Source organism: Natator depressus, chromosome 16 (genome assembly GCF_965152275.1).
Source record: "Natator depressus isolate rNatDep1 chromosome 16, rNatDep2.hap1, whole genome shotgun sequence".
Classification (NCBI taxonomy): domain Eukaryota; kingdom Metazoa; phylum Chordata; order Testudines; family Cheloniidae; genus Natator; species Natator depressus.
In genome coordinates, this window is record NC_134249.1 from 17,088,099 (window position 1) to 17,110,000 (window position 21,902).

General features: G+C 39.8%; 1 protein-coding gene across 4 annotated transcripts in view; it reads right to left on the reverse strand.

Moving 5' to 3' along the window:
- Nucleotides 1-21,902, reverse strand: part of AK8 (adenylate kinase 8) — a 110,690-nt gene that overhangs the window by 52,952 nt on the left and 35,836 nt on the right. For 3 of the 4 annotated variants that reach the window (XM_074973462.1, XM_074973464.1, XM_074973463.1), the window contains exons 6-10: nucleotides 20,316-20,397; nucleotides 18,861-18,932; nucleotides 17,562-17,762; nucleotides 11,587-11,718; nucleotides 7,664-7,753 (exon numbers count right to left, since the gene is read on the reverse strand). In XM_074973462.1, the coding sequence (XP_074829563.1) occupies nucleotides 7,664-7,753; nucleotides 11,587-11,718; nucleotides 17,562-17,762; nucleotides 18,861-18,932; nucleotides 20,316-20,397 (577 nt within the window). The remainder of the gene's footprint in view (nucleotides 1-7,663; nucleotides 7,754-11,586; nucleotides 11,719-17,561; nucleotides 17,763-18,860; nucleotides 18,933-20,315; nucleotides 20,398-21,902) is intronic. The other variant, XM_074973465.1, reaches the window with a different exon arrangement.

Sequence of the window (21,902 nt, forward strand, 5' to 3'; positions counted from 1 at the left end):
TAAACAAGAAGGAGTCAAATAAATTTTAAATGATTAATACGTAGCACTTTGCCTCTTCAAAGCTCTTTATGAACACAGGGCTTCATCCTATGAAGTGCTGAGCACCCTCAGTTCCTACTGACATCAGTCAAGATTTAGGGCACTCAGCACTCTGCAGATTGGGCCCACTGATATCAATGGGAGTTGTGGACACACATCACCTTGTAACATGCGTCCTATCCTGCACCCCTTATTTATGTGAATAATTCCATTAATTTGAATAGCACTTCTCATCTAAGTAAGGGCCATTAATAGATACTACCAAAATACAAGTAATGATTTTAAATAAGGGTTGAGGATCAGGACCTGAGGTCATGATCATACTTTCACTTAAGCCAATGGCAAAACTTTCATTTACGTCAATCAGAGGCCCATTAACTAATTAATGCTCACATCTATCTGCATTGGAAAATACCCTCACTAGTATCTATTTCCTCTGATCTGGGTTCCAAGATGGGATCTTCATTTTAACAGGATGGGTCTTTGGGATTTTTATTTCTTTGCCGAGTGATTCTCACCACGGCCCATTTCTGATCTGAATATTTGGTAACAGTATTTGTCAATTTCAGCTGGTTTGTGTTGAGCAGAAATACAGCCAATAGATTCCAGGATATTAAATTAAAAGAAAAGGGGACAGTAATTTCTCATCACTGTGACAATTCAAACGCATAAGGAAAAAAATAGCACCAAAACTCAGACAAGCAGAGGGACAACATATAGCCCACATATGTTGATGTACAGCTCACTAGTCTATAACCTCTCCTTTTCTATTGAAACATTAGCTTTTAAAAAGGAAAATATCTATATTTTAAAATGTTATTTTGTTCTTCTGACCACCAATTTTCTACTAGTGGAAAAAAACGGCTCCTACCTATTTTCCATAAAGAAATCTTTGTAGCAGTCCCAGTGGAAAAGTCAAAAGTTTGACTTGAAAAACGGAGCCACTTCAAAAGCATTGTCAAGCAGAGGTGAAGGGTTCTTAAAAATGTATAAATTTAAGTGTGGTGTGTTAATAAATATCTCTATAACTTTATACCATCTGTTTGTGATATAGATGTGGCGTACAGAAGGTCCGGATGAATGTACAGCCTGGGTATAAATACAACTTTCATAAAATAGGAAATCAATCTGTTTGGACTGTATGTGTATGTGCGTGCATATGTGAAAAATGAAAGAAAAGTGGAGTTTTTTTCAATAATAAAAAGGGAGTTGCACTGCAGGGCCTCTAAACCTTGTGAAAAATTAAACTCGACGGATTCAAACTGTCCTATTTCCACTTCAAAAGAGAAGAGGCACTGAGCTCTTCCCAACTTATCTTCAAACGCCCAGCACCCTAGAAAGTTTCTTTAAAAAAAAATAAAGTCTCTAGTTCCCCCAAGCACTGTACCCGTTACTGTAGCTGCTGTCTCTCCCTCTTCTAATTATACCCATGTGAGTCTATTAATCAACTTGTAAATTATTTAGAGAGCCATGCGCTGTCTTCAGCTAGTACAAACACACTGCATGCAAAGACTTGCTGAAAACCAGTGGAGTTCCCAAAGGGTCTCTCTCCAATGTTCAGACAGCTTGCAGCTCGCCAATACAACGCTGTTAAAAACAAGAAATAACGCTAAGCTTACCTCCTTAGATATCAAGATTTACTTCTCCTTTCAACTCTCAAGCTCTTTCCAAGTTTTTAACAAAAGAGAAAGCTGTTCTATTGTTAAATCTTTAGCTCACACTTAGTGATGAGAATATTAATTTACTGTCAAAAGGAATGAAGTGCTTCAGGCAGGCTGTGATCACCATCGCCAGGGGACCCCAACTTTCACAGACTGCACCAAAAGCACCCCTTTAAAATCATGCCGATTTTAAAAAAAAGCTACATTTGTATAGCAATACTTTGTATTAGTAATTTCAGAAATTAGGGAATCCCATATTTTATACCCCCACATGTAGAATGCTATCGGGGACAGCTTCAGATATTACTATTTTATAAATAGAGAAGGTAAGGGAAAAAAAAAAGCAACACAGATTGTTTGTGTTTGACTCTAAAAGGCTGCAAATAGTAGGATGTTTTCGATCTTCCACGAATCAGCTACCTTTACCATCTGAATCTTCCCTTTTGGTGGAAAAGCCATTATCCAAACTAACAGTGCTTTTCCCAGCTGAACAGAAGCATCTAGTTTTTTACATTTTGGTGCTTGCTTTGCATGGTTCTGTTTAATTTTTTCTGGGCTCGGCTTATTGCAGTATTCCAAACAGGTATATGAATTAGCAGTGATTCTTCCATCCCATCTCTCTGATAAACACATGCAAATGTTTGAAAGGTAAAGAATGACACATGAATTCCTTCTCATGTGAAGATTAACCTTGGTGTTCTCGTGATGACCTCACATCCCAGGAAGTTATTGCTTTTATTTTTGTTAATAAAACCACACTCCTCACATACCGAACAGGAAGGATTTCAACTGAAAAATCTGATACACTTTTTGAAGTTTTAATGTCCTCCCAAGGTATCATATTCTGACAGGCATCTGAAAAATGGTGAACATATATGCTGCAAAAGCAGCATCACTGTGCACCTGTACTCTGGCAGAGATCTGCTCCATGTGCAATCTAGCCCTACTATTACTAATAATAATCTAGGGAGTAGGTGGTAGCTGTTCATAAAGGTCAAGAGTGTACATGAATGGTCCCTATGCATGTAGATTCCTTGACTATGTCCCAAAAGGATGTAGGAGAGAGGTGGTCTGCAAAACAGCCTCTCCATAATATTTTGGAGGGAATCAAATAGATTGGATTAATGTGGTCCTTGTGTTGTTGTTGACTATGGGCTTTCTGGCATGAGCCAATGCACGGAGCAAGCAAAAAACGTGCAAAGAGTGAGAATGGTCAGCATTACCATACCACTAACATCCAGTAACACTGTTAACTAAAAGCGGGAATGGAGAATTAGACTCACTGGATTTAGCTCCAGAAAACTGGGATCGAACTCTAATACTGTCACTTTTCACACACAGTCAAGAGTAAATTTAGCAATAATTCATGTTTAACATTTGGTGAAAACACAAGATCAAAGAACCCCTAAGGAATAGTCAGTGCATTTCAGACTGGTTATCCAAAGGATGACTCTATGGACATGACAAACAGAAAGAATTTGGATGCTGAACTTTTGAGTGAAAATACATTTTTTAATTATCCAATGGGCACAAAGTGTAGGATAAGTGTCCTGGGAAATTAAAAATTCATGGACTCAAGGACATTTATGCTGCCTTCATTAAGCCAAATCAATCACCATGAACAACATGGATGAGGCTGATAAAGCAAGGAGTTAGGAACTTCAGGAGAGTGTGACTGTAAGCAAATGCACAGAATAGAAATGTACAGAGTTTGTTAGTGGCTTGAATAATAGAATTGTTTGACTATATTGGGGTCCTCTTGTAGTACATGTAATCTATGTAAAGGACAATCATAGGGAAAACATCCCCCGGCAATACCAAGAATAATTCTGATTGTTTTTAAATCTTTAAAAGCTAACAGAGTAGCTGTGCTTATCTACCAGAACTTAAGAACTGGTATGAACCCAGATAAACGCCACTATATTGCTGGAAAGGAGAGTATCAAGATTCTTCTGGTAGCACATAACTATATGATTTAGGGCTCAAATTTACCACGTAATGCATAGAGTGTCTCACCCCCACTCTGACCCCTTTACATCAGTAAAAAGGCTGGAGCAATGCAAAGGGGCTCAAAAAGGCCTGACTGTGAGAGAATTCCTCTGGCACAGGAAGTGAAGAAGACAGGCACAGGCTGTCATCTGAGGACCCTTTCGCAAGGTCTGACATAAAGGGGTTTGCCAGGGTGGGTCTGGAGGTGGGTGTTGGGGATGGAGCTACAGCACCTACAACTGTGAAGATTCTGTGCAGTGTTGCTGTCCATAGGCAGCCAGGGACAGGCTGCCGTAACATAAACAGCCCCACAGCGCTGTCTAGGGCATGTCTACACTGCTCCTCAGTTCAGACTGTGAATAGCAGTGTGCACTAAAGTGCTGCACAGTAACTCCCCAATGTGGATGCTATGGGCACACTTCAAAGTTCCAGAGTTTGCACTATGCCCAGCTTTGCCACTGGACTGCAGAGTGACCTTAGGCAATTCACCTCATCTCCCTGCATCTCCGGTTCCCCATCTGCAAAATACAGATAATGCTACTTAAGGCCTTTGTAAAGTTCAGACTATGAAACAGTTTCCCAAGGGAAGTGGTGGAAGCTCTATTGGACAAAGTACTCAAGGATTGTACTATAGTAGAACAATCTTGAATAGGCAGGAGGAGAAATGATGCCTTAACAGGGCTATTCCACTTCTAGACTCTGTGATAAAACTGTTACATTTAGATCTTAGTACTACTGCTTGTTACTGGCTTCCTTAAGCATTTTCATTATGTTTTTATGCTCTGTGGCTGGGCTAGTTGTTAATTTATTGGCATATGCCAAACTGTCATACATTGCTGCAGCGTTTATGTGTTGGGGTCAGATTTTTAAAAGCTGACCTCCAGTTTCATGCCCATAATTTGAAAGTACAATATTGTGGGTACAGTTAATGTCAGACATTGAACTGTCTCATTTATGGGCACAATCTGGTACTTCAGTATCTAACTGACATTAACTGTGCAATTACTTATGCCCACAAAAAGAGTGGCCAGGTTCAGGCCAGTCTTAAAACTTGGCTTTATATGAGAGTTTCAGAGAAGTCACATGATGTTAAGACTATTATGATTCTGAGAGATAATAACTTGGGGGTTAGGTTTCACAGAGGCTATGTTTGGTTCCCCCGTAGTGGCTGATGTCATTTATGAGCCATTGCTTGGAAGGAGGAATAGGGCCCCTTTGTCTATACCCTGTGGGGTTTGTTGGCTCAGAGGGCTAGGGATGCCATGAAAAGGTCAGTCACATATTAATTGCCTTTCACATTTTAAATATTGCCAGTTGCTGGCTAATTAAGTAATCAGTTGACATGTGACCCCGAGACCAAATTCGGTCAAGTATTATCTATGTTTCTCTCCTGTTTTAACCTGCTTGCATTTTTGCACCATTCTAAATGGAATTCTTTGCCTTCTTCCCTCCTCAGTATGCTATGCTCTTTCATTTTCTCAAGGCCTTTGTGAGGGCACTAATGAATTCTTGTTAGTGTTTACTAATGTATATTCATTCTTTGTTATCCCTTGGAGAGGAGGATTAGTGAAATCACAGAACTTATTATTCCTGGTACTGCTATATAATATTTATTGCTATTCAGTCCTTAATTCTGTAGTGTGCCCCACCAACAAACAAAAACAAACAAACAGTGTATATATAAGCAAAAACTATGGGAAAAATTTTTAGCACAATGCACAGGAATAGTCATGGCTCACATAAGAATTGGACAGCTGCATTATTACATGTTACAATAAAAATATGTTCACATAAATTTGAAATAATTCCTAATTTTCTGGGGAAGTTATAATTCCAATTTCATTTTGCTGAAGTGAAAGCAGCTCACTTGGACTAAGGAAGGATGTATTTTTTGGACTGGCTAGGATATTAATAGCCTTCCAATTATTTTAACATATTGGAAATGCTCCCAACATCTTTGTTAAAGAAACCTTAATCATTAAGGAGAAGTTTGTAAAATACACTTGAAGCATTCACGGTAAAGCTCTTAAAGGACTTTCCTATAAGGATATAATTCACCCAGGCTCCCAACACAGCTATAATTCGCAAAAAGAAAAGGAGTACTTGTGGTACCTTAGAGACTGTTAGACTAACATGGCTGCTACTCTGAAAACAGCTATAATTGAAATTTAGAGAGGCATGTCTTTACAATAGTTGTTCTTCAGTCTAGTGGGCTGAGGAGAAAGTGAAAATGGAATACGCATAAGAGTGTCTAAAAGTATTATAAACTGTGAAAGATACATGGGCCCTGATCCTGCAACCACTTAGGCATGCAAGTAACTTCACACATGAGGAGTCCCATACATAAATGTTTTTTCTGTGATTTTTTTTTACTAATAACCCACATAGGTCTCCTACCCTTGAGTTATATGACCACCAAGTTTAGCACTGAAAATACCTTAACGCTCGATCTATATAGAACCTTCTCTTAAAAATGGCAGCTCCAAGCCAAAGGGGCGGCGAAGCGGTGGTGGCGTGTGAAAGTTATTGTAATCCACTTGGTCAGTGTCCTTTGTGTGTCCCCCTCACTGCTGGATCGACTGAGGAGATGCGTCTGTTGCAGACCCCAATAATACAACCTACCCTCTTTGGCTCAAGTTGTAAAAGCTTATACTTCCATGTTCTGGAGGTCCCTGGTTCAATCCCTGATGTCAGCCAAGACGGTGACTGTCACACTGTATTACATATCTTGAACCAGATGGAGTTATTGCACCAGCAATGAACATGACCCATTCAGTGGAGCTGAAGTTAAGTGTTAAAAATTATTATCATGTGGTTTGACAAATTGACAGAGGATAGGATACTGCAGGCTGCCGGAGGCCTTTTTGAAATGCTTCAAAAAGTACTCTGTCTCCTGACATGGTATCTGGGGAACATCAGTTAATTTTATAGGCTCACGTTTCGGATCTATGTAATTCAATCTCAGAATTAAGCTATTGTATGAAAGAGGGGACTTGCTGGGCTTTCCAATTCACCAAATGGCTTTCCTTCCCCCAAAAAAAAGACAATGCAGCTTTCCCTGCACTCAGAGGGGGTTTGCTCAAAACTCCATTAATACTAAAGCTTAACTGAGATTTCTCCATCTTCAGCCAGACTATTTCCCTGTAATACTTGTTCCTCTGGTAACTATTTGGCATGGTGCCAGAAAAAGGACTGGAGATTCCTATAGCGTCTAGGTTCTTGTACTTGCCAAAATACAAGCATTCCTTCACCACACTGATATACAGCCTACCCTTTGGAATTGTGGGGTCTTTTTCATATCTATAAGAATAAATGGTAAAGACTGTAAGCTTCTCAGGGCAGCAGCCTAGCCGTAATCGGCTGTTAATTGACTTGCACAGTTATGGCCATATATATAGTGTGCAATGCAATTAACGTCCGAATAAGATTAGGCTGCTAACCTGAGAAGCTTACAATCTTTACCATTTTTCTCAATATAATCACTCATCAGCCTCCCAAAGGCAAAACTGTTAAATTCTTATGGTGCCCCCTCACCAAAAAATCCTATAGGACAAATCTTGCAGTAGCATTTCTGCTAAGTTAAAATACTTGCGTCAAACCAGACAGACAATCTCCATCAGAGCATGCTTCAAATGAAAATCAAAAGGTTGTTGTGTTTTACAAACTACCAGTGATAAAAAAACAAAACCAGATTCCTAATTTTAATTTAGGGACAACAATTAGAATTCAAATATGGGATCTGGAAGTAAAGAGTCTGGGCTTCACTCACATAGGTATTCAGTCTCAGTTACCCTGAAGAGATTTACCAACTGAAAATTCTGATCTCAGTTAACTCCAGTGTAAATCTGGAATAACTAAACTGCATCAATGAAGTAACTTCATATTTACACCATTGGCTGTATGAATTTCTCCTACAGATTATTTTCTCCCACGAACTTGTAACTACAGTGCAGTAAGACAACAACATGCCCTACCTGGCCATCCGCTGTCAAAATAAGGCTTAATGAGTTCTCCAAGTTTTGTCTTGTCTGCAACAGCTTCCTTTAGCAGTTGCCCGCAGCAAACTGAGAGGAAGGAGGAACAAAAAGACACAAGGTTAAATTTTAAAAAGGAAGCAAGCAAGAAAGGGAAAAAAACCAAGAAGCTGCATATTGGAAAAAGGTCACTGAATAAAATAAAAGTTGTGGGATTTTTTGGATTTTGGGGTTGGGTTTTTTTGGCCAGGCAAACCAAAAAGCAAAGAGATTGAGCAAGGGAGAATACTGAATAAAAAAGAATACTTTTGACAATGAACATATTAAAAACGGACGCAGAGAGAAAGATACTAATCAAATACGTTACTAAAATAATAACTCAAGGGATAGCTGGTGGGGTTTTCACTTTTTATAAACTTATAATTACTGAATAAAGTTACAGTTGCTGAACAGCATCTGAACAGCTCTGCTGGAGGTACTGGATAATATGCAGTTCAAGAAAGTGGCCCCTTGGATCATTTAACAATCATGTAAGAATTATGTTCATGAAACTGTATTAATGCAACATGATGGTTCAAAGTTCAAATAAGCAGAACATCATGAAATTTAGAATTAAGATACCAAATCAGGCCCACTGCATATTAAATAACAATACTTTGTACCTGTATGGCACATTTCATCCCAGCAAATTAATTAAGCCTAATTACCCCTAAGCGAGTTAGATAAGTATTATCCTCATTTTACAGAGGGGTAAGCTAAGGCATGGAAACGTTCTGACTTGTATAAGGTCACACAAACTCCTGACTCCCAATCATCTGTGCTAAATACTAGATAACAATCCCTTTGTATGCACTATGGCAGGGGTAGTTAACCGATGGCACGCATGCCAAACGCGGCACACGAACTGATTTTCAGTGGCACTCACACTGCCCGGGTCCTGGCCACCGGTCCCGGGGGCTCCGCTGCTGGGCGGGGTACCGGCTGTCGGCCCCATGCCAGTTGGGGTTCCGTCCACTGGCTCTGCTCAGCCAGCTGCTGGCCCCAGGTCCTGGCCACCAGTCCTGGGGGCTCTGCAGCTGGCCTGGGGTACTGGCCGCCAGCCACCTGCCAGCCAGGGTTCCATCCACCGGCCCCACTTAGCCTGCTGCTGGCCCCAGGTCCCGACTCGAGGGGCTCCACTGTTGGCCTGGGGTCCCAGCTGCTGAGCCGGGGCTCTGCAGCCATCCCCAGCTGTGGCCCACTGGCCCTAGCCTGGGGCAGTGAGGGATTCAGACAGGGGAAAGAGAGAGCACAGCTTAGCACCCCCACCTTAAAAATTGTTCCAGTGCCACTGTGCTGGGATATTTTTAAGTCTTGATTTGCTGCTTACATCACTATCACACCATGTGGAACAGCACACTGCATTTGACGTTGAGATTAGAATCTACATGCAAGAACTGGAATCAGAATTTTCTGACAGATTTCAAGATTTCCAGCAATTTGACCCAATGCTTTCTTTTCTGATTAAACCTGAAAAGTTCAACGAAAGCGATTTTATTTCAGTGGATGGGTGCTGAAAATTTCGAAATGCAGCTCATTCAGTTAAAATGCTAAGAATTGTAGGCATCAAAGATTGGAGATCTGCGGAGTGCACTTGAAGCCACCGAGAGAGATCATGAGGCTTCTATTCTGACCTGCTGGACGTCCCTGCCAGTGAAATTTAACTGTTTGAAGAAAATTGTGTTTGCAATGCTTTCAGCATTTGGATCCACAAACCTGTGTTGAACAGGTATTTTCACACATGAAATCTGTTCTCTGTCCCTCTCAGAGCCGGTTAACAACTGATCACTCAGAAGGCTGTGTGCAGCTTAAAGTATCCAAATACATGCCAGATATTGGAAAACTCAGCAAGGAAAAGCAAGGGCAAGGATCACACTAAACTGATAAGATCTGCATTTTAATTTAATTTTAAATGAAGCTTCTTAAACCTTTTAATAACCTTATTTACTTTACATACAACAATAGTTTAGTTATATATTATAGACTTATAGAAAGAGACTTTCTAAAAACGTTAAAATGTATTACTGGCACGTGAAACCTTAAATTTGAGTCAATAAATGAAGACTCAGCACACTGCTTCTGAAAGGCTGCCGACCCCTGCACTATGGCATGGTCTTTCAGTACATGATGATGGGCCTGTTTTATGGAAAATAAAATGCAAATTGTATATCTAGATGAAATATTAAAATATTAAATCAAACTTTAGTCTATTCTTATAAAGTTCAGAAAAGTGTATAGAAATATACAAAGTATGAAGAATTTAAAGAGAAAGTGTAACCAACCAATTTTATTTTTGATTAGTCAAATGACAGTCATTACTGCATTAAAGAATAAAGCTTTTGTTAAAATTAATAAAATATTTTAAAAAATAAAGATACAATGTAACATAATGGAATTAACATACTTCAAGGTACAGTAAGGTTTTACTAATTCTATCTACAGATTTAATTTTTTTATTATACAGATTTAAAAATAAGGATTCTTATCTTTTTTTAACTTTATTAGATAATGTTTGTTAATTATTTGTAGTGTATTTTCAGAAGCATTTAAGTAAAATGATAATTGTTCAAAATAAAAAATACAGGGGCCAGATCCCCAACTGGCATAATTTCAACATAGCTTCATGACTTCAGTGGAGCTACACCAATTTATACCTGCTAAAGATCTGGATTGAAAATGTTTTCCTTTAATGGCAATGAGCTTAAGGAACGTATGAGCCCACTCTTGCAATCCATACAGGGAACTCACACTGAACTCATTGCAGGTTCTGAGCACGTAGCACTTACAGGATTGGGCCATGACTAGGACTACTGTAAATGTAGGGCTGGTCAAAAATTTTCTGTCGAAACAGTTTTGACAGAAAAGTGGGTTTTTCAACAATATATATATATTTTTTTTGCAAAAGGTGTCTGCCTTCTGCAGAACAGTTTGAGTTTTTGTCAAAAAAATCAAAATCTAAAAATTATTTGTTTTCTGTCTAAAATTTTGGTTTGTTTTTTGACAAAAAGCCAAAATTTTCCACAGCAATGTAGACAAATGTGTTCTTTTGTTTTCATCAACATTTTTAATGACATTTTCTGATCTGTAATAACACAGGTAAGATCATTCAGTTCTTATTCACAAGAGTAATCTCACAGGATTGCTTTGCTGAGGGCCTGATCCAGCTCTCATTGAATTCTTTCAGTTGACTTCAGCAAGAGTTCAATTAAGTCCATAGGACTCGTCACATCAATATAGGAGGCAGGATCAGGCCTACTGCTGTCTTTTTTCCCTAAAACTTATTATTTCTGGTTATTATTGTAGGGTTTTGTGTGTTTAAAGCACACTAATGAAATCTGCTTAAATATTACTTGAAGGAGAAGAGCTGATCAGCTATGCAATTTTACATCACAATTCCAAAATATCTGCAGTTTTTCCAGTATTACATAATATTACACCATTATTACACATAATAAGACACTAAGAGTCTTCTTCCCATTTCAAAACCACTTTTCTTTTAAAAGCCTCCCAATACTGAGTAGACATGTGAAAGTGCAAAGTCATTATGCAAGACCCACTGATGCGATGGAGAATTCAGAGCACTACAGACTATTCACAGGAGTACCTCTGGTGTATAACACATGAAAAACTACTGATCTAAAGGGTATAAAAAATGATGACTAAAAAAAATGTTGGAGCTAGTTTGGCACAGGATATATGTTTTTATTGGTTAATATTTTTTTATTGCAAGATTTTCCAGCCCCCCCGCAAAAAGTTTGACATCCACAGTGATGGACTAACAGGGAAATTTTACGAGCGAGTAAGAAAGAAAGACAGCAAAAGATAAATGATCAAAAGGAGAGAAAGAGGGAATGGAGCAAAGTGCATATTTACTGAGAACTTACTGTTGACAATGCTGTATTTCTGAGCTATTAGTGCTGCCTGCAGGCTCTTCCCACTGCCTGGGGGTCCACAAAAGAGAATCCGTGGTGTAAAGGGGGCAGCTGATCGGCACCACGTTTGGACATAGGTCAGAGCTAGAAAGATAACAGAAGGATAAGAAAGTTAGAAGCCTATATAAAGAGTTAAAATCCATTTACTTTTGCTTTCTTAACAGAAACAATAATTGATGAATTTCTTTATTTATAACTATGACATTATCATCATTTATTTGTATTACATGAATTGAGATCAGGGCTCCAACATACCTGACATACTCTATCTGTAACTTACCGTACTATGGTGACAGGCATTTTAGGAATCCTAGTATAGCTAAATTATACTTAGCACTCATATTGTGCCTTTCATCAGTGGATCTCAAAGCACTTTAAAGGAGAGATTCAATTACTAACTGCACTTTTACCATGCAATTTTTAACAGAAACCAGCTTTGCTTTTCAGCTACACTTACCATGCAAGCTGCAGGGGGATATCATTACATTTAATAGTTACGGTAGTTTCTAAACAAATAGATATGGTAATTATGAAAGAGGCAGGATATCAATTTGTCATGACATTTCCCCAGCTTCATATGTGATTAATGCCCCCCTATTTAGTATGTTTTAAATTTTTGTGGTACTAGTAAGTCATGACACAATATAGCATTGATGCCATATAATTACATGTGATTTTATTCTTGTGCACATAATTTTTGCATGAAGGGTAAAGACAACTTGATGTTCTCAGCCCAGCTCCACTCTCCCTGTTGGACACGGCTTAATTTTTGCTGATCTTGCTTTGTATTGGGTAGGAAACTATTAATTTTATATCAGTCTAGAGGCCCATCTCCTGGGAACTCTGAAAAGACCATAGACCTTGTAAAGAATAATTCAAATTGTTGCATTACAGTGATCCCAACTTTGCTGCAGTCCTAGAAGAAAAGTTGATAAGATAGGTCTGAAAGAAGGTACAGTAAGGTTTAACACAATGCCATCCACAGCCTCAGAAACAACTCTGACATCATAATCAAAAAGGCTGACAAAGGAGGTGCTGTTGTCATCATGAATAGGTCGGAATATGAACAAGAGGCTGCTCGGCAGCTCTCCAACACCACTTTCTACAAGCCATTACCCTCTGATCCCACTGAGAGTTACCAAAAGCATCTACAGCATTTGCTCAAGAAACTTCCTGAAAAAGCGCAAGATCAAATCCGCACAGACACACCCCTGGAACCCCGACCTGGGATATTCTATCTACTACCCAAGATCCATAAACCTGGAAATCCTGGACGCCCCATCATCTCAGGCATTGGCACCCTGACAGCAGGATTGTCCGGCTATGTAGACTCACTCCTCAGGCCCTACGCTACCAGCACTCCCAGCTACCTTCGAGACACCACTGACTTCCTGAGGAAACTACAATCCATTGGTGATCTTCCTGATAACACCATCCTGGCCACTATGGATGTAGAAGCCCTCTACACCAACATTCCACACAAAGATGGACTACAAGCCATCAAGAACACTATCCCCGATAATGTCACGGCTAACCTGGTGGCTGAACTTTGTGACTTTGTCCTTACCCATAACTATTTTACATTTGGGGACAATGTATACCTTCAGATCAGCGGCACTGCTATGGGTACCCGCATGGCCCCACAGTATGCCAACATTTTTATGGCTGATTTAGAACAACGCTTCCTCAGCTCTCATCCCCTAACGCCCCTACTTTACTTGCGCTATATTGATGACATCTTCATCATCTGGACCCATGGAAAAGAAGCCCTTGAGGAATTCCACCATGATTTCAACAATTTCCATCCCACCATCAACCTCAGCCTGGTCCAGTCCACACATGAGATCCACTTCCTGGACACTACAGTGCTAATAAACGATGGTCACATCAACACCACCCTATACCGGAAACCTACTGACCGCTATTCCTACCTACATGCCTCCAGCTTTCACCCTGACCACACCACACGATCCATCGTCTACAGCCAAGCTCTGCGATACAACCGCATTTGCTCCAACCCCTCAGACAGAGACAAACACCTACAAGATCTCTATCAAGCATTCTTACAACTACAATACCCACCTGCGGAAGTGAAGAAACAGATTGATAGAGCCAGAAGAGTTCCCAGAAGTCACCTACTACAGGACAGGCCTAACAAAGAAAATAACAGAACGCCACTAGCCGTCACCTTCAGCCCCCAACTAAAACCCCTCCAACGCATTATTAAGGATCTACAACCTATCCTGAAGGATGACCCAACACTCTCACAAATCTTGGGAGAAAGGCCAGTCCTTGCCTACAGACAGCCCCCCAACCTGAAGCGAATACTCACCAACAACCACATACCACACAACAGAACCACTAACCCAGGAACCTATCCTTGCAACAAAGCCCGTTGCCAACTGTGCCCACATATCTATTCAGGGAACACCATCACAGGGCCTAACAACATCAGCCACACTATCAGAGGCTCGTTCACCTGCACATCCACCAATGTGATATATGCCATCATGTGCCAGCAATGCCCCTCTGCCATGTACATTGGTCAAACTGGACAGTCTCTACGTAAAAGAATAAATGGACACAAATCAGATGTTAAGAATTATAACATTCATAAACCAGTCGGAGAACACTTCAATCTCTCTGGTCACGCAATCACAGACATGAGGGTCGCTATCTTAAAGCAAAAAAACTTCAAATCCAGACTCCAGCGAGAAACTGCTGAATTGGAATTCATTTGCAAATTGGATACTATTAATTTGGGCTTGAATAGAGACTGGGAGTGGCTAAGTCATTATGCAAGGTAGCCTATCTCCCCTTGTTTTTTTCCTACAAACCCCCCCCCCCCCCAAGACGTTCTGGTTAAACTTGGATTATTGCTGTGCACATTGTAAGATGAGCTATTGCCAGCAGGAGAGTGAGTTTGTGTGTGTGGTTTTTGGAGGGGGTGTGTGTGTGGGGGGGGGGGTGAGAAAACCTGGATTAGTGCTGGAAATGACCCACCTTGATTATCATGCGCATTATAAAGAGAGGTTTCAAAGAGGGATGGGCTATTACCAGCAGGAGAGTGAGTTTGTATGTGTGTCTGTGTGTGTGTGTGTGTGGGGGGGGGGAGAGTGAGAAAACCTTGATTTGTGCTGGAAATGGCCTTCCTTGATGATCACTTGATGATCACTTTAGATAAGCTGTTAGCAGCAGGACAGTGGGGTGGGAGGAAGTTTTGTTTCATGGTCTGTGTGTATATAATGTCTTCTGCAGTTTCCACGATATGCTATGCATCCGATGAAGTGAGCTGTAGCTCACGAAAGCTCATGCTCAAATAAACTGGTTAGTCTCTAAGGTGCCACAAGTACTCCTTTTCTTTTTTCTTTTTACGAATACAGACTAACACGGCTGTTACTCTGAAACTTGATAATGAAGATATTTTATCATCAGAATATTTGGAACACAGTCTGCCAACGTGTTGAGACCCTCAACTCCAATACTCCCTTCAGGATCAGGCCCTTGATGAACAAGACGAAGTAGATATACAGTGTTGTTGTAGCCGTGTTGGTCCCAGGATATAAGAGAGGTAAGATATTACCTGTCCTATCTTGTCTCTCTAAAGAGAAATAGAAACATTTAAGCAAGACTCTAAATTTCCCATGTTACACAATACTGTATGGTCTATGGAAGACACAACTGAATGTCTGAATGACTATTTCAGTCCAGACAACTTTAAATTCAAATAGATTCTATGAAGATGCAATGGACTCTCTGTGATACACACTATAATAGTCTAATAAAATGGGTACAAGAATCCAAATCTTAGACACTGATTTTCCCTTTAAGAGTAATCCCGTATTTTAAACAAGTTCTCCTTCACTCCATTTGGCACTTTAAGGGATTGGCGCTTTAATCTAGCATTTTACGTGTTTTTGAGACACTAACATATACTTGTTTAACGATCCCCCTTTGTGTCTGATTTCCAGATCCTTGTACCTCCTACTGTAGAAAAAAGTCAGAATAGCACATTCCAGTTCTGATATTTCTAGCTCCTGAACTGGGAGTAGTTGCTAAGGAGCACTTGAATCATACTGCAAGTGCATGGGATACATTCCTTGCTCCCAAACCATGGTGAATGCTGTACAGCTGAGATCATTGAATATATTGGATGTGAGTCTGATCTCACACCAGAATAAATCAGGAGCAATTCCAATTAAGTCATTGGAGTTGCACTGGTGTCTAATTGGTGTGGGATCAGAACCAGACCCTCAGTTCCTAAAAATGTAATGAAGTTGCAATTTCTTGACTCCCTTTCTCACCCATATCTGTCATTAAACATACAAATTAAACATACAAATCTTGAAAATCATAGTCTGTCTATCACATAATTTATCCAAAAACAAATGTCAGCTAACCAAGGAGGGCTCTAGTTATTCTAAGCACTTTCCACAACCAGGGTATCCAAAAGCACAAACATTATTGGCAAACCATCCTGCTTACAAATGATGCTTAATTTGCAGTAAATAACCAAGTTAATTAGGAGTAATGATCCCCCAGACAGTCTCCACATCTAATTATTCCTTTAAAAAATATCTGGCTGCTTGATGCACTGCAGAAAAAGATCTAGAGAGGATTTTTTTTTCATTCCAGTTTTCAATTTATCTCACTACATTATTAATTAATAATAATTAATATTCAGGCACTCAAATTTTTATTTACAATTCAATGCATGAATTATTTATGAATTATGATATGAACTTTTAAATTTAATTAAGTAATTTAGAGGTAATTAATGTGTAAATTCCAAATATAAACTTCCTAGTTGTTTATCTTAAAAGTGCAGCACTTGTCATTAAAAAAAGACCTTTTTGAGATGCAAAATTACAGGGCTATAATAGACCATCAACAGGCTGACAGATACAAAGTACATTATCACTTGGTCTTCCCGACAGTTTCCTCATTTTTTCATGAAGAATCGACATGCAATATCAGAATGCATCAAAGTAAAGTTGAACAAAAGCAAACAAAGCATTACCACATAGCAAACCTTTCAGTGCAGGCAACTTTTATATAATGAAATACAACCTGCCTTGAACGACTACTACTTGTTAATAGACTTGTGCAGGTTGTACCTGTACAGGAGACTAGCAGTGTTTCCAGTATGTGTACCAATATTGATACTGCAGGCTTTTATAACTGCAGCTCTAGGCTTCCCCATCACTTAGGAAATGATTCTGTAACCCTTACTCACATTGCATCCCCAATGGGACTACTCTTATGAGGAATTGCTATTCATTGTGAGTAAGGGTTACAGAATCAAGATGACCTCCCATTCAACCATGCCTGTTCTAACCAGCAAAGAAGCTGTCTGGAACAGCCCAAGCTCAGCAGGTTACAGGGAACACAATCAAATTAGAGGCAAATCAACACTGACTGATACAGGTGAGATCTTAGTCCTATAACTCGGCACAGTTGTCTCTAAAGTTCGAGAGTACTTGGGGCACCTTAGAGACTAACAAATTTATTAGAGCATAAGCTTTCGTGAGCTACACCGATGAAGTGAGCTTTAGCTCATGAAAGCTTATGCTCTAATAAATTTGTTAGTCTCTAAGGTGCCACAAGTCCTCCTTTTCTTTTTAGGGATACAGACTAACACGGCTGCTACTCTGAAACCTATCTAAAGTTTGGGAATCACTCTTTCAGATGAAAAAACAACAAGGAGTCCTTGTGGCACCTTAGAGACTAACAAATTTATTATAAAACCCACTGGCTAAAGCCCATGAAAGCTTATGCCCAAATAAATTTGTTAGTCTCCAAGATGCCAGAAGGACTCCTTGTTGTTTTTGCTGATACAGACTAACACGGCTACCTCTCTGAAATCTTTCAGATGAGAATTTGTCAGCTATCAAATTTCCTTCTAATTGTACATAATCGATATTTACCCTGGGAGAATACGTCTGCACAAGGTTGGTCGGCATTGATCGATTTTAATATGTGCTGATAGATCTGGAAAACTCTGGGAAAGTTTCTATGATATTCCAGCAGGTGCTTTGCAGTCTCCTGTTCAGATATGCCTTCTGCCTCCACCAAACGCTGTTGCACCAGAGGGTCGCTTGGCCAGTCAAAGGTGGTATGGTACACCTCTAGAAGTTAAACAGTAATTAGGACCCATTACGAAAAAGAATTTGATAGAACTTGTTCAGTTTGCAAAAAGGTTCCTCATCATAATCAAGGTCTAGATTGTACCAAGACCTTAGGTTGGGGCATAAGGAGAGGGGAAGCACAATGATTCCTTCCTAACTACTACTGCACAGCTCCACAAAGAAGACAGATAGTGGCAGAGAGAACTAGCCAGCCATGTGACAGTGGGGGGTAGGTATGTTTGTGTCCCTTAGTGGGGTGCAGCAGTGTGCCCGCTACCACTACACACTGGGATCTCCAGAACAGATCTATGCCTATCTGGTACCATCAAGCCTTTAATTAAGAATACGAATAATACTTCGCACTTCCCTAGCACCTTCCACCTAATGATCAATAAACACTTTTTAAGCATTAAAATATTGATTCTTATAGCACAGCTGTAAGGTAGGATATTATCCCTGTTTTCCAAATGGGGAGATGGAGGTGCAGAATGGTTGCCCACGGTTACACGAGAAGTCTGTGGCAGAGCTGGGAATCGGACTTAGATTTCCTGGCTCCTACCCTGAACTTTAACCAAGGCCTTTGTAGAAAAGCAAATAAAAGCCATCTCTTTAATTCAGCATGTCCTCCCAGTGCTACTCCTGAAACAACTGACATAGATTCCTGTGGAACATCCAAAGCGTGCCACCTGCAACATTGCCATTTCCTGTTGACTCTCCCACTTGGCATCACACACAGTGGAGGTTATCCAAAGGTGTTACTGCCTTTTATGGAGAGGCAGACATTCAAGGTCTATCAAAGATGCCATGGTAAACAGTAAAATTCTTATGGTGTGACTACACATTAGGGTGACCTGTGCTGTAATACAGCAGTGCTGCTTGCCACAAAACAGGTCTTTACAAATACATTCCCCACTAAATTGGTGCAGAAAATGATACAAGTTGAATTTAAAACAACATCTGATTCAGAATTACATTGCCTACTCACATCGTAAAGGGACAGCAGTAAAAATCAACTTTAAAAGCATCAACACTTCAGTGTCTCTTGGGTTGACACAAAAATGTTCTCCTGATGGGATCAGTAACAAAAGCATACTACACCTTTCGTGGATGGATCAATCCTTTTCCCAAGGTTCCTCTCAATAAGCACTGTGTCTGGAGCATACAGCACGACTAAGCATAGAAGAAACAGAATAGAAATGCATTTTCAGTTAGTTACTGATTTCATTTCTTGGAGATGCTTCCAAGTGTGCTCTGCAAGTAAGGATGGATTGATGCAGTTCATGTACATTTAGCTATCTTCCCCATTTGTAGCATTTTTCCTTATTTGCCTGTATTTTACCTATGAACATTTGATTTTGGGGGAAAATTTTGGCCAAAACTATCAGTCAGGTGGCACTTTTAGGAAGAAATATATTGTGATAAATACATAGTTCAATTTAGTACATTCTGTGATGCAATAATCTTGCTTCTTTTATGGTCATTCACTTACTAAATTCAACTAATTTAGGCATGTGCATTCGATCTTGCAAGGTTCTTCTTCATTTATATTCTAATTAAGGGTGCTATTTTGTTCTTGATTATACCGATAAAATTGAGGAAAGAATTTGACCTTCAATATTGTTAGCTACCTTCAGAAATGACCATTTAAACACATGTACTACATACAAGTACTATCCAATATACATATTTTTCTAAACACTATCACAGTGATTCTGAATTCCTTTACTAACAGCGGAATTGTGTACAAATCAAATCCAAAGTAGCAAATTATCCTGTCTCTGCTGACTACAACTGGGGCTGGTTTATTACTCACACTTGAGCTGTGCAGTTTTTAAATCATATTCACCAGCCCCACCCCCACCCCAATTTTCATTTTTTTCATGCATTTTGGATAGGGCCCTATTTAATAATGACTTGGAAATGCAGACAGTCCGAAGGTGGGCAGGGCAGGTGCTAGGGTCTTGTCCTTCAAGGCCCTGCCACTATAGAATTATCTTTGCTTTGACTTACCCAAGATTCCACCTGTGGCATGAAAGGTCAGGCTTAAGGCCTGGGTGTTTCCATTTCATTTTGTGTGTATTCAGTAAATTGTATTTATTATTCTATCATACAGAGGGAATGGCTTGGGGGCTCTTTTAGATCCTTTTTGCTCCCAGGGATCAATTAAAGCAGAATCCTTGAGATTTGGGTCCTGAGGTCAGAGGAGGTTTAGACTCAATGGAGAGGCAGAGAGGCACAGCTGTTTGCAGTCACTTGCCAGAAGAGGCTTGAATTTTCTGGACTAGAGGAAGGTAGTGGGCTCCGAAGTGGTAAGAAGACAAAGGTTCATCTAGGTAAGGTGGGGTAAATAATTCAACAGACTGCCCCAAAGTTGGGGGGGGGGCGGCCCATTTAGCCATTTTCTCCAGTCCAGTGACTGTTTCTGGTTTGCTCTGATCTCTTGGGCATGTTATACGCATTTAAGAAATACTGGTTTTAACATTTTAAGGTGTTTTTGTTTAGGTCAGTAGTGGCTTTCACCTCTGGCACACAAAACAATCTTGTATTTCTTACCAACATGTCTCGGAGTGATGCCAGCTAACTGCAGCATCCATGCTTGGTCCCGGTTTTCAGGAAAACCTTCCAAAATCCAACCCTATTCCACAAAAAACATGAAAGAATTATTGATCTAAACAGAGGGAATCTTAACAATTAAATCCTATGACTAAAAATCCCATTTGTTGAACACAGACTATCTGATTCTGATCTCATATCAGTGTAAATCAGGAATAAGTCATGCATTTAGACCAGGCCTTCCCAAATGTTTCCAGAAAATGTACCCATTTCCCAGACTAAAATATCAGTTAACGTTTGAATCTCCTTCTACCTCTCTGAAACACAGTTATCTCACCTGCTCAGACAAAAACAATTGTAACCTCATTTCATTCTTTCCTAGTGGACAAGTTCAACCTATGAAATATTTTTAGAAGAGATTTAGGATCATAATCTTATACTGACCCTAAAACAAGGGGAGGATTTGGATAATGAACATATTCAGAGTACTCATCCAAGAAATTGCTTAGTACAATCTGTACAAACCTCTTAAATGAATGACTGATGAAGACTCTTCCAACACTGAGCTCATCTATGGAATATCATAATCACATCCAGTGAGTGGAGGTAGTTATAAGTTTGATGTTTTGAAAGCTTGATAGTTTCAGTACTGGGCACTTTTGAGATTTTTGAGTGTCAAGAAGATTTAATTACATCTACAGATCACTGGAGACCCAATTCTGTAAGATGTCAAGAGCACTTGATTCTCAGTCCATTCAAATCAATGGGATTTAAGGACATAGCACACACACACACACACCTCCCCCAGGATTGAGCCCTTGGTAATATTGCTAGTTACATCAAGTTATTACCTCTTGAATATTTATCTGGATAAAGCCTGGATCCTTGGATCTGACTGAGATATGCTCAACACAGGACATGAGAAGGTGGAGAGGCAAATGGGGGCCAGTTCATACTCTGCATGTGTCAGAGCAGCCTCAGCTGCTCTAGTTTATGGTGTAAATGCCAGGTGGGGATATTTGGGGTATACCATGTTCTTTCCAAGCGCACTGCCCCGACATGACCCTATATGGGGGTGGGGGTGGATTTTAGATGTTAAAACAGACTAGCTGTAAACCAGTCTGGAATTCCTCTTTGCTGGGGGGAATCTTCAGATGTCATTTTAGGGCAGCTTTACGGCCCCTTTATGCCAGCAGAGTTGTACAATGGGGTCATAGCATGGGCCAAGGTCTGGCTCTAAATGCCTAGTTCTTATTGCCTGGTGGTTCACCTTTTTTCTAGAAAGCTGATCTCTTAACATTTCTATAGGATACATAAAGTTAGGGTGCAGTGAGCTGGGGACTGGCTAAATGCAAATGAATGTATCCAGATTATTTCTATTTTGCCATATTTTAGATCATTTATGTGATTAACTTTTTTCCTAATTTTGGATAGTTTAAAAAAATATTACATTTATGGAAGATTTTGGAATATGAGAAACTGCAAATAAAGCCATCTTTCAGTTGACTGCACTTCCAATTCCTATTGAAGATTATATACCATCTTCCTCCTCACTCATTGTATGATTCATTAAGTTCACATAGTATT